The sequence below is a fragment of the Salvelinus fontinalis genome, chromosome 5 (genome assembly GCF_029448725.1).
Source record: "Salvelinus fontinalis isolate EN_2023a chromosome 5, ASM2944872v1, whole genome shotgun sequence".
NCBI lineage: Eukaryota > Metazoa > Chordata > Actinopteri > Salmoniformes > Salmonidae > Salvelinus > Salvelinus fontinalis.
The window spans coordinates 8683414-8700026 of NC_074669.1; the positions used below are offsets into that span (position 1 = coordinate 8683414).

Sequence of the window (16613 nt, forward strand, 5' to 3'; positions counted from 1 at the left end):
ATAGCATCGCAAAATGTATAGCATTTAAAACCGCAAAATGTTCTCTCTGCCCAATGTAAAAATGTGCCGAATTGCAGAACATTACAGTAACCTCTCCTCACATTGCAGGCAATACTTTCCAATCTGTTCAGTTCTGTAGTTGACCTAAAGCTTCCCTTACTTCTGGATAAAGTCCAGGGATCATCCATCTCTTTCCTCATTACTAACGGACCACCTCATCTACACTGTCCAGAGGCACTCTCTTTTGCTAATGACCTACTGAGAGGCTTTACAGTTAGACTCTCATGGAAATAGAACCGGCTAGTCAAACCCAATTTGATCTTCAAGCCCAATTCTCCAGTTGGGTTTGGCTGCAAAGGGGCCTGCCCTTTGATCTCCTTCAAGGCTACTTGTATTGAATTAATCATACTGGTAGATGAATATGCCATGTTCTAAATCACTTTGATAGTTGATTTGTACTCTGAATGACAGTAGAAAGGTTTGCTCTGATTTAAAGAGGAGATGTGGAGTGCCCTTTTTTTTCTCCTACCTTCATGTGAACTGACATGACCATATACACTGCTCAAAAAAATAAAGGGAACACTTAAACAACACAATGTAACTCCAAGTCAATCACACTTCTGTGAATTCTAACTGTCCACTTAGGAAGCAACACTGATTGACAATAAATTTCACATGCTGTTGTGCAAATGGAATAGACAAAAGGTGGAAATTATAGACAATTAGCAAGACACCCCCAAAAAAGGAGTGATTCTGCAGGTGGTGACCACAGACCACTTCTCAGTTCCTATGCTTCCTGGCTGATGTTTTGGTCACTTTTGAATGCTGGCGGTGCTCTCACTCTAGTGGTAGCATGAGACAGAGTCTACAACCCACACAAGTGGCTCAGGTAGTGCAGTTCATCCAGGATGGCACATCAATGCGAGCTGTGGCAAAAAGGTTTGTTGTGTCTGTCAGCGTAGTGTCCAGAGCATGGAGGCGCTACCAGGAGACAGGCCAGTACATCAGGAGACGTGGAGGAGGCCGTAGGAGGGCAACAACCCAGCAGCAGGACCGCTACCTCTGCCTTTGTGCAAGGAGGTGCACTGCCAGCGCCCTGCAAAATGACCTCCAGCAGGCTTGCTAATTGCCTATAATTTCCACCTTTTGTCTATTCCATTTGAACAACAGCATGTGAAATTTATTGTCAATCAGTGTTGCTTCCTAAGTGGACAGTTAGATTTCACAGAAGTGTGATTGACTTGGAGTTACATTGTGTTGTTTAAGTGTTCCCTTTATTTTTTTGAGCAGTGTACAGTTGAAATGGTCAAACCTGCAACTCAGAAGCAATATATTTTCTAAAAAAAAATTTGAGTTGGATTTACACTCTCTGAAGTTCACTGTTAACATCCACAATATGTAGGTCAAAACCAGTGGGTTTAGTTGATTCTGTAAGATTGTTAAGGGGAGGGTGTATGTGCTTGCCAGGCATCCAGAACAATATTTGAACTTGTCATCCTCTCAGAATAGAACAATACTGAGGCAAAAGACACCGCTGCCAGTAAAAGGCCCCACTCTGGCAACGCGCATGTTGAGGCAAAAGACACCACTGCCAGTAAAAGGCCCCACTCTGGCAACGCGCATGCAGAGGCAGAAGACACCGCTGCCAGTAAAAGGCCCCACTCTGGCAACGCACATGTTGAGGCAAAAGACACCACTGCAAGTAAAAGGCCCCACTCTGGCAACGCACATGCAGAGGCAGAAGACACCGGTGCCAGTAAAAGGCCCCACTCTGGCAACGCGCATGCAGAGGCAGAAGACACCGGTGCCAGTAAAAGGCCCCACTCTGGCAACGCGCATGCAGAGGCAGAAGACACCGCTGCCAGTAAAAGGCCCCACTCTGGCAACGCACATGTTGAGGCAAAAGACACCACTGCAAGTAAAAGGCCCCACTCTGGCAACGCACATGCAGAGGCAGAAGACACCGGTGCCAGTAAAAGGCCCCACTCTGGCAACGCACATGTTGAGGCAAAAGACACCGCTGCAAGTAAAATGCTCCACTCTGGCAACCCGCATGCTTCGCCTGCGAGCACACTGCTCAGCTTGAGCCAAAAGGCGTAATCCATTTTCCGCAGTCCGCTGCTGAGGGCGTGTAACCAAGACCAGCAGGGAGAGATTAAGAATTGATATCCTGCTTTCCCGTCCATCACGGATAATACACAGAAGCATAATGGCACTGCTATTTTACTGGCAGTTCGTTCCCCTGTCTCTTTTTCAACATCATGTGGCTACACTTAGATCTTGATGGTTCAAGGAACCTTCTTAACCTCTGTAAACCAATACCACAAACATATTATTTTCAGGTCTCTTGAAGTGTTGCATTAAAAGTACCCTTGATAGTTTGCTTTGCATGGGTGAGTGTTGACACACAACATGGAAGGTATAGCAGCAAAGTCCATAAAACAAGCAGAGGCTATGGCTAAGAATTCCATCATTATTTATTTCCTATTAATATTTATCAATGTACGATTGAAGTTGCACCATGATAACCAATCAGAGGAGGGAGGGTCAGACTTGCTATCTTTGACACTGTAATGGCTAACCACAAACATGCTCTTGGTTGGGGAAATGTAGGCAATTCCGTAATACAAAGTAGATTTTATTGAAAACATATGGTTAAACAAAGATGCTTGCCAAGTCTACGCTAACTTCCTTGCAGGCACATCAATATACATTTGCAGTTAAACATATGCACCCAACGGCATCAAACCCACATCAGAAATGTCACTTTTCAGGGAAACCACATGACAAATCACAATAATGTCTCCACTGGAGTTGGTCTTTAAACAGAGTAACATATTGTATTAAGTGTGCTAGTGTTGTTCCCAAGCTTCCAAACTAGAGTACTTGTGAACAGAACTGGTTGACTTCTCAAACTGAAATGTGACCCTGTGGTTTCTGTCCCTGGGGGATTCTGTATGCAGCCTGATACATGCACTATCTTTTCAGGTCCTGGTACAGGTGGATAACAGGGGCGGCTTCTTGATTTGCATGTTGATTCCCCTCTGTTCTCTTCATACACCTGGGGCAATGGGAACATAAGGAATGTTGAGCCTGGATGAATTAGATGGGCCACCTCCTGAGAGCACTGCTGGAGATACATTCTAATGAGTTTGCTTGTTTTGTAGACTGCAGCAAAGTATTCTGGCTAGTCCTAGAGCATAGGGTGACAACTCCTATTACATCAACATTGATTTAGAAGGATTTGATAAAACATTTAGGAATCTTTTCAAAACAGTTGTAGAATGTATTTGTTGCGTTCTATATTGACATTATCACAGACATTTTAGATCCATGCGGAGTGTATGCTATTTTGACATGTTCACTTGTAGGCTTGTAAATGCAATTAATAGAATATCATTCACAAGAAAGAATTGCCTGCAGACAATCGTAATTGTTTCCAAACCATTAGAAGTTCGATATGAAAAAGGGCTACTTTTTAATGCTAATGGTTATGACTGCTATTTCGTAAATATATCATACTCGTCTCATTTTCCTAGATCATCAAAATGATCTGGCATCTGTAATTTGGCTGCCTAGACTAAAAACAATGTTGGGTTGTTTGGATAACTCAACTGCTGGGTTGCAGGCATTGGGTCACTTGGTTGCGTTGGTGATGCTGGATTATTGATGCTGGATTATTGAGATATGACTCAGAGGGTCAGATCAGTTGACTGGAGGTGTAGCTTAGTAGGAGCTTGGCTTTCAGATAGTAACTTTTGGCCACCCATGAGAGAAAATGTAATTCTGGATTGTAAGAATATTTTGAAGATAAATACACAACGCAGAGTTTGAGAGGACTAAAAACTAGAGTACTAATGGTCATTAGCGAATTTTAAATAGGAGTAGGGTTCAGTTCAACATCTGTTCAGAATCTGTGGAATGTCACTCCTGAACTCAGAGTGATGTGAGCTACGTGGGCAACATTTTCATTGGTCTGTACATTGAGTCTAGAGTTGGATACTTGTTATTTGGTCATTGGCCAAGTTGCCCTGCGAAGACTTCTGATATGTCAACCCCGGGCTAGGGTGGGGGTTATAAATGACATCCTGTTCCTTTGTTCGGTGGAGAAAAGCTGAGGACAGGGGACTTCTGATTGGTCAACCCCAGGCTAGGGTGGGGGTTATAAATGACATCCTGGTCCTTTGTTCAGTGGGGAAAAGCTGAGGACAGGGGACTTCTTATTGGTCAACCCCAGGCTAGGATGGGGGGTTATAAATGACATCCTGTTCCTTTGTTCGGTGGAGAAAACCTGAGGACAGGGGACTTCTGATTGGTCAACCCCAGGCTAGGGTGGGGGTTATAAATGGCATCCTGTTCCTTTGTTCGAGGGGGAAAAGCTGAGGACAGAAGAGACTGAACATCTGACACCCAGCATAACATCTTGATTTGTCCTCTCTGAATAAACCTATTTTTCTCCCCCTGATTTGCTTTGGAGTTTGTGATATTGAAAATAAAATAAATTGCTAACAGGATCATCTGTTATGTTATAGTGTTATCACTGTTTAAGGTTGAACACTGACAGTTTTGTAGCTTTAATAAGGCTTACACATCTGTACACATCTGTATCTTACATATCTGTATCTTACACATGAGTTCCTTAGAGCCTACTAGTATGCAAATCCCAACATTGGGATAAATACCACTTTATTACAATATGTAAATACTAATTGTATTAATATTATATTAGAATATGTAATGTGCTAACATATTTAGTGAACATTGACATTTGTAGTGTGCAACTTAAGATGGTACTACCTGAAAGTCTAAAAAACCACACCTCCTGAAAATAACCTATGGATTACATTTAACAAGACCCAGCTGCCTAAATTAACCCATGTTTTAACCCAACAACACAACATTTAGGGTTATTCACCCAACCCAACTGGCTGGGTAAAAATAAGCATGTTCTGTCCAATAATTACCCAGCGCTGGGTTACCAAATAACACAAATTGGGTTGATTTTAACCCAAACATTTTTTTTGAGTGCATAGATCCAGGCTGGTGCTATTTGGTGTTTGAAGGAAGTTTGATGATGCAATAAAACCTTCTCTCTGATTTGACATAAAGTATGTGCTATGATAGGCTACAATGTGATATTATATAATGTTGTACAATGGGTGGGTCTAATCCTGAATGCGGATTGGTTAAATCCGCAATGCAGCCGGTGTCTATACCACAAGTTCTCTCTCAGCTACAGCCAGAGTCTTTTGAGCAGACCATGTGTATGAGCATCCATCCACAAGCCTTGTTAGCATATACCCTTTGAGAATGAATTAAACAATTATTACTTAACACAAATGTATGTACCAGATTCCTTTTGGGAAATTAATTTGGCCAGTTTCCTTTGGAACGTTGAAGGACCTGGCAGGTAGCCTAGCATTTAAGAGCGTTGGTAAACAATCTGTTGATGTGCCATTGAGAAAAGCAATTAACCCTAATTCCTCTGGATAAGAGCGTCTGCTAAAATGACAACAAAGAAAGGACTCCTGCAAAGCTGAGGTTAAGGTAGTGATGTCATGTGTGCTATCCTGGTTCTGAACTGTGGACCTACAGTTGAAGTCGGAAGTTTAAATACACCTTAGCCAAATACATCTAAACTCAGTTTTTCACAATTCCTGACATTTAATCCTAGTAAGAATTCCCTGTTTTAGGTGAGTTAGGATCACCACTTTATTTTATTAAGTAAGTTTAATAGTAGAGAGAATGATTTATTTCAGCTTTAATTTCTTTCATCACATTCCTAGTGGGTCAGAAGTTTACATACACTCAATTAGTATTTGGTAGCATTGCCTTTAAATTGTTTAACTTGGGTCAAACGTTTCAGGTAGCCTTCCACAAGCTACCCACAATAAGTTTGGTGAATTTTGGCTCAATCCTCCTGACAGAGCTGGTGTAATTGAATCAGGTTTGTAGGCCTCCTTGCTCGCACACACTTTTTCAGTTCTGCCCACAAATGTTCAATAGGATTGAGATCAGGGCTTTGTGATGGCCACTCCACTACCTTGACTTTGTTGTCAAGCCATTTTGCCACAACTTTGGAAGTATGCTTGGGGTCATTGTCCATTTGGAAGACCCATTTGCGACCAAGCTTTAACTTCCTGACTGATGTCTTGAAATGTTGCTTCAATATATCCACATAATTTTCCTACCTCATGAAGCCATCTATTTTGTGAAGTGCACCAGTCCCTCCTGCAGCAAAACACCCACACAACATGAAACTGCAACCCCCCTACTTCACGGTTGGGATGGTGTTCTTCAGCTTGCAAGCCTCCACTGTTTCCTCCAAGCATAGCAATGGTCATTATGGCTAAACAGTTCTATTTTTGTTTCGTCAGACCAGAGGACATTTCTCCAATAGGTACAATCTTTGTCCCCATGTGCAGTTGCAAACCGTCAAGTTTAATGACGACACAACGGGGGTAAGCCTGAACACCGATGGCGATGAGACAGCCTATAGGGAGGTCAGAGACTTGGCAGTGTGCTTGCAGGACAACAACCTCTCCCCCAACTTCAGTAACACCAAGGAGCTGATTGTGGACTACAGGAGAAAGGAAGAGCTCGCCCTCATCCATGGGCTGTAGTTGAATGGGTCGAGAGCTTCAAGTACCATGGCATCCACATCACTAAGAACCTAACATGGTATACACACACCTGCACAGTTTTGAAAAAGGCACATAAGTGCTTCTTCCCCCTCAGGAGGCTGAACAGATTTGGCATGGGCCCTCAGATCCTGAAAAAGGTATGCAATTCTACAGCCTGAAAAATTGCCAAAGATTCCAGGCACCCAAGCAAAGCTAACGTCCGAAAATCCATACTGTTTCATCGGCTCACGTCCCCATGTGCAGTTGCAAACCGTAGTCTGGCTTTTTTATGGCAGTTTTGGAGCAGTGGCTTCTTCCTTGCTGAGCGGCCTTTCAGGTTATGTCGATATAGGACTCGTTTTATTGTGGATATTATAGATACATTTGTACCTGTTTCCTCCAGCATCTTCACACGGTCCTTTGTTGTTGTTCTGGGATTGATTTGCACTTTTCGCACCAAAGTACGTTCATCTCTAGGAGACAGAATGTGTCTCCTTCCTGAGCGGTATGACAGTTGCGTGGTGTTTATACTTGCGTACTATTGTTTGTACAGATGAACGTGGTACCTTCAGGAATTTGGAAATTGCTCCCAAGGATGAACCAGACTTGTGGAGGTATCCAAGTTTTATTCTGAGGTCTTGGCTGATTTCTTTTGATTTTCCCATGATGTCAAGCAAAGAGGCGCTAAGTTTGAAGGTAGGCCTTGAAATACATCCACAGGTACACCTCTAATTGACTCAAATGATGTCAATTAGCCTATCAGAAGCTTCTTGAGTCATGACATAATTTTCTGGAATTGTCCAAGCTGTTTAAAGGCACAGTCAACTTAGTGAATGTAAACTTCTGACCCACTGGAATAGTGATAGAGTGAATTATAAGTGAAATAATCTGTCTGTAAACAATTGCTGGAAAAATTACTTGTGTCATGCACAACGTAGATGCCCTAACCGAATTGCCAAAACTATAGTTTGTTAACAAGACATTGGGGAGTGGTTGAAAAACAAGTTTTAATGACTCCAACCTACGTGTATGTAAAACTTTCGACTTCAACTGTACTTGTGGTGCAGACATTTTTTAATAGCTTGTGTTGTGGAATTATTCTTTGATTAAAACATTTTCATGTGTTGGACTAGTTAGTCATGAATTGGTAACTAGATTCTGATTAAGGGAAAGTTATACCTTACATACGTGTTCCCGCGTGCCAATTTGTACATGGATCACACATGTAATAATGTAGCGAGGGGACTGACAGATTGTTTCAAAGATGCACTTGGTCAGAAACGTAGCAGTTTCTTTGGAATTTAAAATGACAACAGGAAAATGTTGCAGGTTTAAAGAAAGTTTGTGGCAATTCCAAGCAGTTTGCCATGGGGCGAAGATAAGATTTTCTCATTTCATTTCCTGCAATTGTACACATTTTGCCATATGGTGGAGAGAAATGTTTGCAGTTTTAAAGCACATTTCCGGCAATTGTACACATTTTGCTATGTTAATATGATACTTGAGTGAGAGAGACTAACAAAATCAATGGGGGCCCCCTGGAGGTGGGAATGTAGCAGAGGTGAGCTGCAGGTGAGTTCCAGTAGCCATTGTGATGTCATCCCGCCTGAGACTGTCCGCCTGTACTGTCTCCTGTCTATCATAAACATGGGTTAGTAGACCAGTGGTTGGCACGTTATCTTCAAGTGTCATTTGATGAGGGTTCGCGTCCCATGAAGCCTACAATTATACATAGGCTTTCATCATTATTGATGACGATATATAACGTACATAGGATCTCATTAATAATCTTTCAATAATGATGTTAATGTAAAATTACATTGTGAAGTTTTGTACATAATAAAGAAGTAACCCTACATTTTGTGTAGAATACCCCGAACGAAACTTACTGTCCCACTCAGTCTATATTCAATTGGCAGATGTTCTTTGAAGTACAGCTGCCCAACATAACTATTGACTGGTCTTCTCATCAACTTGTCACTGGAAACAGTTTTTGTGTTTAACAATGTAATGTAACATGATGTGCTAAGCTATAATATTATATTATACTATATCGTATTCACATTCTCACTCATTCAGCATTTAGCAAGTACAAAGTAGCAAATAACAAACCTAAATGTGTTGATTACCATGATCATGTTGATGTAATTATACTACATAGCTGTTAACAGAGGGAATAAACATGTCACACTGTGAGTATGACACCACTCCATACAACTCTAATATATTTGGCTCTAACAAGCACATATTCTACTCACACATGTCTATACCCAGTGAGAGTTTGGAAACAAAAAGCTACATTCTGTGATTCTAAGAACAGCCAAATGGCTGACCCATTACTGGTATAGAGAGAATGGATGGTGTAGGGAAACGTAACACCTCTCAAATTCATAGACAGCGCTCTGACGGTCTATGACAACCACATGATCATGTTTGACTTATTTTAAAGCAATATACATTGTTTGTTTACATTCATGTTGTTTGTGGAGTAATACAACCTTTTGGGTTATACAAGAGAATCAATTATAAATTATATTCTCCAAGAATAATTGAAAAAATATCAAAGAATTTAAATGACCGCTGAACAGCCTCCCAGATCCTAGACTATCTTAACGAAACACCTCAAAGGATTTGACAATTATGGAACCATCATTCATGTTTAATAATGACTCCTGAGAGAAAATAATGTGTACACCTGTTTTATTAACAACAAACCACATAAACTGTCTGCAACAAGTAACTAAACTTTCATTTTACAGCAACAAATAATCTTCATAAACTATTTGATTTTACCATAAAGATTTTTCAGTTAGGATGCTGACACTACGCAATAGAATTGTTGGTTTCAGTTGATAGTTCCATGGATTGAACAGGTCCTTATGGAGCACACAGAGGGAAATCTCCTTCCGCATAATTCATCATTCCAGGCATGTTTATCTTAAGCGGAAACACAGAATAGAAATGACCTCTCAAATCAACTCAGATATACACACAAAAATTCAAATAAAAGTGTGTGTGTGTGTGTCAGATTTATTTGTTATACTTACTAGGAATAACATTTAATTTGATGAATGGATCAGTGAATGATAGTGGGCTTACTGTACCTCCAAAGTTCATCTGAACACATGGCTCTCTGGCACCCTGATAGTTATTGGGCTCGTCCTTCGCCCAGTTCTCGTGATCAAATTTGGATCCGTCACTCCAGAACCATAGCCTGTCCTGTGGAGAAGAACTGAGGTCTCAGTATCAAAGAAATCACATATAACTAGAACACAACCGTTTAAAGATGGAATCCGCAGTGGGGGGAAACAGCACCACTGACCACCCCACCACCATTGTTATTGATTTTGTTGCCAAGCTGAGGAGCGTTGAGCAGCATGTTAAAAAATGGTGGTACATCATGCGCCCTTCTATTACACGTGCAATGATATCTGAAGGGAAAAAGAGTGGTTGTTTTTTGCAGTAATTTGTTTGTTGCTTTTAGATATCATTTATACTTTTTGAACTATAACCGTTTTAAATTCACATAAAAGCTCCTTAGGATTCAGTGGGAACTATTTGGATTATCTACTGCTCTTGATATGTTAATGCAACAAACAATAAATCAGCATTGACATGTACAGACTGACTCACCTTAGCTTGCTGCAACATAGCAAATAGCCATTTAGGAGATATGTAAACTTTAATGGTGTTCAGTAAAAATAATAGCCCTTTCAAGCATTTATGCAACATTTCGGAAAGTAACTTGATGCCTACTGTTACAAAACCATGTAGCGTTGTTAAATGGAAGTAACCACTGTGTGAATATAAAATTCTGCTTTTAACAACCATTATACTGTATGATTCAGTGCCATATGCCCAGGGTTAGGTACTGTAGGTTACTTTCTAAATGTAATTCTGTTACAATTACTAGTTACCTGTTCAAAATTGTAATCAGTAATGTAACTTTTGGATTACCCCAAGTTAGTAACGTAATATGATAGCTCAAGAGGTGTTAGAAGAAGACAAATGAATATTACGGATTGAACTACATTTTTTTTCTATTAAGGTATTTTAACTTTTACTCAAATATGACAATTGGGTACCTTTTCCACATTTGCCTGAACAGCATCATATCCTCCAATCCAGGTCAGAGGGAAATCGCCAGTCTTGATCAACACCACAGCCTGTAGAAATTGGGACTCCACAGAGCTGTGCACAGACGCCAGGTTTGCTCCAAGGAACATACAGTGGCGCTAGAGCAAGCCGTAGACAGGGACAAAGACATGTCATACTGTAGGTATTAGTCAGTTGTCCTGTCTTTGTGAGAATGTGTGTTCTGGACTCTCACAATTAAATATTGGCCATCACAACTAATGTTCTTTGAAATAGGCTCTTCGAGATATTAGTTTATCTCTGTCTTAACTCGTGGCCTGTGGGTTCCAATATACAGGAGTTCTGACTCCACACATTAAATAAATATTGCAAAGCCTAGAAAATTCTAACTAGACAATAACTTAAATGGGGGGTTCAGTATTTTACGTACTGAACATCCATATGATGCCTGTTAAAATAAGGCAAAATCCCCTTTTAAGGTAACATCAAAACAAATAAGCAAGTTGATTTCAATTGAACTTCTTTAATTCACAGAAGAGGGTAAGCATTTTACCTCTGCTTCAGGCCATGTCCTTGCAGTCTTAACAAACATGAAGCAGCGTGAATTAAACTGGAACCAGCCTATGGGGCATGGGCTTTTTTTATCTGCTGAAGATGCCACCATAGCATCTGTAAGGAGAAGACAAAGGGCACGTTAGAAATTGCAGCCAACTTTCAAGGTGGGTCGAGACTGACTGATCTACAAATCACCTGGCATCATAAATAACTACTCAATATTATTTGTAGATCAGTCATTCCACACACACAAACACTCACACACACCACCCCGCTGCTACAACATTAAAAATAATGATGTAAAGTGTGAGGTGAACTCTTACTTGCTTCGTCCAGAGTTAGGGTATCCCCCAGTGCAAAGGCAGCGCTGAGAAGCAGAAGAATGGTCAACATCGCCATGGTGATAGTCTCCTGGGAGAGAAAGAGCGAGTGAGACACACACAAAGACAGACAGTGAAAGAGAAGCCATCAAGTCAAAGTCAGTGAGTACTTCAGAGTGTAGGTAAGTTTCCCAAACCTCTCTTTGAGTACCCCCAGCCATTCCACTTATCTGATATATTCCAGTACTATTACATTAGAGCAGATTCAGTTAATGTAGGGCTGAGGAATACCAAGTATCATCTGTTCCACCACATAGAGAAGATTAGCCTAGCACACTATATGAATATGCATGTCCCCAAATTGCACCCTATTCCATATAAAGTGCAGTACTTTTAACCAGGGTCAAATATGCTCTATGGGCCCTGGTGAAAAGTAGTGCACTATATAGGGAATAGGGTGCCATTTGGCATGCATTCAGATACAGTATTAGATGAACAGATGTTGAAATCTCACCTGAAATGTTCCGTTGTAGCTTCACTTCTTCGGAGATCTTCAGAGGTCTTCACTGGGTATCTCTCTCTCTGTCCTGCCTGTGAGTTGAGTTCTACCTCTCCCTACTCTCCTTTTTAAAGGGTCTGTCCAGTCAGACCCCTCCCTCTTTTTCTCTCTCTCATCCTTTAACACCCTTGCATTCTGTCTGTCCAGCTCAAGACATGCTGGACCTGTCCGATAGCTACCTGTTTGACAGGGTTGGGTTCATACCAATTTGAAGGTAGTCATTTGTATTTATAATTTTAAAAATTAACAAGTTTTGAAAGAAATTAATGGGTTGCACGTTGCATTACAATATTGTTATGAAGATTCTCTTGAGCACAGGTGCCCGACTGAAGATTCTACTTAATTCTACCTAATTGGCACTGATGAGGACGTAGGCTTGGAAACACAATGACATTCAGAAGGCAAATCATTAGTAGAAAAACCATTGTCATCATTGTGATTTCTTTAGGTTGACTTTTTAGTGAAGACATTAAAACTATGAAATAACACATATGGAATCATGTAGTAACCAAAAAAGTGCTAAACAAATCTAAATAAATGTTATATTTGAGATTCCTCAAAGTAGCCACTCTTTTGCCTTGATGAAAGTTTTGCACACTCTTGGCATTCTCTCAACCAGCTTCATCTGGAATGTTTTTCCAACAGTCTTGAAGGAGTTCCCACATATGCTGAGCACTTGTTGGCTGCTTTTCCTTAACTCTGCATTCCAACTGTTTCGTTCCCCAGTTTCTGTGTTCTGTTTTGTATTTGAGTGTGTGTTTCAGGAGATGGCTTCCTGAAGTACTCCCCAACCAGCTGATTGGTCAACCCCAGGCTAATTGGTGATTGGAGCTGACCCCGCCCCCTCGTCAAGAAGCAGCTGACTCTAATCACCATTGCCACCTGAAGATAAAAGCCAGTGTTCTGCCCAAGAGAGATTGAGAGATTGAGAGAGATGAGATTTGGAGTAGAGATTTGGAGATTGAGAGAGAAAAATTAGATTGTGATATAGTGTTGGTTGTGTATCAGAAAGTGTGGTATGTACTGTTGTTGTTGGTAGCAGTTTTGCTATGTCCTGTGTTTGTGAGTGTTTGTGAAATCGTTAATAATTACTCTGTTTCGTTTGTTCCCAGGGGGGGAAGGAGAAGGCACTTTGGGAGTGCTTAGGCAAGAGGCCCGAGGGCATACATATACCCGTAGTATATTTACTGTCTAGGCACACTAGGTAAGACCTGGGCGGACCACCCCCTTGTATTTTGGTTAGGGCACCAGGCGGTGTTAAGTTAGGTAAGTTAAGTGGGTAGGCAGGTTAGATAGGAGAGGGGGAACTTTGATATTTACTTTCTTTGCTTTGGTTCCGTCCAGCCCCTTTTCCCCATATTACCGTGTAAGAAAATAAATTCTAGTAAACGGTAAATTCTGCTTTTGTGTCATCCTTACTCGCACCTACAGTCCATACCTCTTGCACTTCAGAGAGTTGAGTTGTAGCAGGGAGTTGCGTTCCCTCTTCTCAGAGGCGTGCGTAACACCAACTCATCCCAAACCATCTCAATTGGGTTGAGGTCAGGTGATTGTGGAGGCCAGGTCATCTGATGCGGCACTTCATCACTCTCCTTCTTGGTCAAATAGCCCTTACACAGCCTGGAGGGGTATTTTGGGTATTATGTCCTGTTTAAAAACAAATGATAGTCCCACTAAGTGCACACCAGATAGGATGGTGAATCACATGCTGTTTAAGTGTGCCTTGAATTCTAAATAAATCACTGACAGTGTCACAAGCAAAGCACCCCCACACGATCACATTTCCTCCTCCATGCTTCACAGTGGGAATCACACATTCGAAGATCATCCATTCACTTACCCTTCGTCTCATAAAAACACGGTGATTGGAACCAAAAATCTCAAATTTGAACTCATCAGACCAAAGGACAGATTTCCAAAGGTGTAATGTCCATTGCTCGTGTTTCTTTGTCCAAGCAAGTCTCTTCTTATTGGTGTCCTTTAGTAGTGGTTTCTTTGCAGCAATTCGACCATGAAGGCCTGATTCACAGTCTCCTCTGAACAGTTGATGTTGAGATATGTCTGTTACATGAACTCTGTGAAGCATTTATTTGGGCTGCAGTGTGACGCGCAGTTAATTGCCGATTTCTGAAGCTGGTAAATCTAATGAACTTATCCTCTGCAGCAGAGGTAACTCTGGGTCTTCCTTTCCTGTAGCGATCCTCATGAGAGCCATTTTTATCATAGAGCTTGATGGTTTTTGCGACTGCATTGACTGACCTTCATGTCTTAAAGTAATGGACTGTCGTTTCTCTTTGCTTATTTGAGCTGTTCTTGCCATAATATGGACTTGGTCTTTTACCAAATAGAGCTATATACTGTACCAACCCTACCATGTCACAACATAACTTTTTTTTCAAATGTATTAAGAAGGAAATAAATTCCATGAAATAACAAGGAACACATGTTAATTGAAATGTATTCCTGGTGACTACCTCATCAAGCTGGTTGAGAGAATGCCAAGAATGTGGAAAGCTGTCAAGGCAAAGCATGGCTACTTTGAAGAATCTCAAATATAAAATATATTTAGACTTGTTTAACACTTTTTTGGTTACTACATAATTCCAAATGTTATTTCATAGTTTCGATCTCTTCAATGTTATTCTACAATGTAGAAAATAGTAAAAATAAAGTAATACCCTGGAATGAGTAGGTGTGTCCAAACGTTTGACTGGTACCGTATACATATATATAAATATATAGATATAGCGCTACTTTTGACCAGGGCCCATAGGGATTTGTGATGCTATCCATGTCATTGCACATAGTATATAGTAGTGGCTTCTGTTTCTGTTTGCTACCTTATTTTTTTATTAAATAGAATAATCGACATGTCTCTAAGTGAGTATAAGTTGATTAAAACACCTGGATTTTTGTTGAATCTTTCAAATTGATAGTACATGTAAACACCTTAATCAGAGTCCAAGCAGTATACAGTGTTGTGAAAAAGTATTTGCCCCTTCCTGATTTGTTATTTTTTTGCACATTTGTCACACTTAAATGTTTCAGATCAAGCAAATTTAAATATTACACAAAGATAACCCAAGTAAACACAAAATACAGTTTTAAGTGATGGTTATATTTATTAAGGGAAAAAAGCTATCCGAATTGTTTTAATTCAGCCACATTGGAGGGTTTTCTGAGCATGAACCGTCTTTTTTAGGTCACGCCACAGCATCTCAATTAGATTCGAGTCCGGACTTTGACTAGGCCACTCCAAAACCTTTATTTTGTTTTTTTTAAGCCATTCAGTGGTGGACTTGCTGGTGTGTTTTGGGTCATTGTCCTGATGGCCGGACATTCTCCTTCAGGATTTTTTGGTAGAGCGCAGAATTCATGGTTCAACCAATCACAGCAAGTCGTCCAGGTCCTGAAGCAACAAAGCAGCCCATCACACTACCACCAACATATTTGACTGTTGGTATGATGTTCTTTTTCTGAAATGCTGTGTTACTTTTACGCCAGATGTAATGGGACACACACCTTCCAAAAAGTTCAACTTTTGTCTCGTCTGTCCACATAATATTTTCCCAAAAGTCTTGGGGATCATCAAGATGTTTTTTGCCAAAAGTGAGACGAGCGTTTGTTATTTTTGGTCAGCAGTGGTTTTTGCCTTGGAACTCTGCCATGGATGCCAGTTTTGCCCAGTCTCTTTCTTATGGTTGAGTCATGAACACTAACATTAACTGAGGCAAGTGAGGCCTGCAGTTCTTTAGATGTTGTTGTGGGTTCTTTTTTGACCTCTTGGATGAGTCGTCGCTGCGCTCTTGGGGTAATTTTGGTAGGCCGGCCACTCCTGGGAAGGTTCACCACTGTTCCAGATTTTCTCCATTTGTGGATAATGGCTCTCACCATGGATCGCTGGAGTTCCAACGCTTTATAAATGGCTTTGTAACCCTTTCCAGACTGATTGAAGTCAATTACTTTGTTTCTCATCTGTTCCTGAATTTCTCTGGATCGTGGCATGATGTCTTGCTTTTTGAGCTCTTCTGGTCTACTTCACTTTGTCAGACAGGTTCTATTTAAGGGATGTCTTGATTCAACAAATCTGGCAGTAATCAGGCCTGGGTGTGGCTAGTGAAATTGAACTCAGCTTTCCAAAAAATGTGATTAACCACAGTAAATTCATGATTTAACAAGGGGGGTCAATTACTTTGTCACATAGGGCCATGAAGGTTCGGATAGCTTTTTTCCCTTAATAAATAAAATTATCACTTAAAAACGGCATTTTGTGTTTACTTTGGTTACCTTTGTGTAATATAAAAATGTGTTTGATGATCTGAAACATTTAAGTGTGACAAATGTGCAAAAAAATAAGAAATCAGGAAGGGGGCAAATACTTTTTCACAGCACTGTATTTGATCGGTGTATATGCCAGCAGCGCAAGCCTCCCTTTTTTGCACAAGTGAATTGAGTTTAGCT

The 16613-nt window shown here is 40.7% G+C and overlaps 1 protein-coding gene across 1 annotated transcript; it reads right to left on the reverse strand.

Annotated features, from left to right (window-relative positions):
* Nucleotides 1–9306: 9306 nt before the first annotated feature.
* On the reverse strand, nt 9307–12214 carry LOC129854752 (ladderlectin-like). The gene is made up of 6 exons (XM_055921903.1): nt 12108–12214; nt 11597–11684; nt 11272–11387; nt 10709–10858; nt 9728–9842; nt 9307–9560 (listed from the first exon to the last, which is right to left on the reverse strand). Exons 2-6 carry the CDS (start codon nt 11670–11672, stop codon nt 9469–9471), a joined length of 549 nt encoding a protein of 182 aa, XP_055777878.1. The 5' UTR covers nt 11673–11684; nt 12108–12214; the 3' UTR covers nt 9307–9468.
* Nucleotides 12215–16613: the final 4399 nt, after the last annotated feature.

Coding starts and splice junctions, on each gene's coding strand:
- LOC129854752 (XM_055921903.1), bottom strand. CDS start 11,672: ATGGCGATGTTGACCATTCTTCTGCTTCTCAGCGCTGCCTTTGCACTG. Junction 11,388..11,596: donor CCTAACTCTGGACGAAGCAA/GTAAGAGTTCAC, acceptor TTCTCCTTACAG/ATGCTATGGTGGCATCTTCA. Junction 9,843..10,708: donor TTCAGGCAAATGTGGAAAAG/GTACCCAATTGT, acceptor TCTTCTCCACAG/GACAGGCTATGGTTCTGGAG.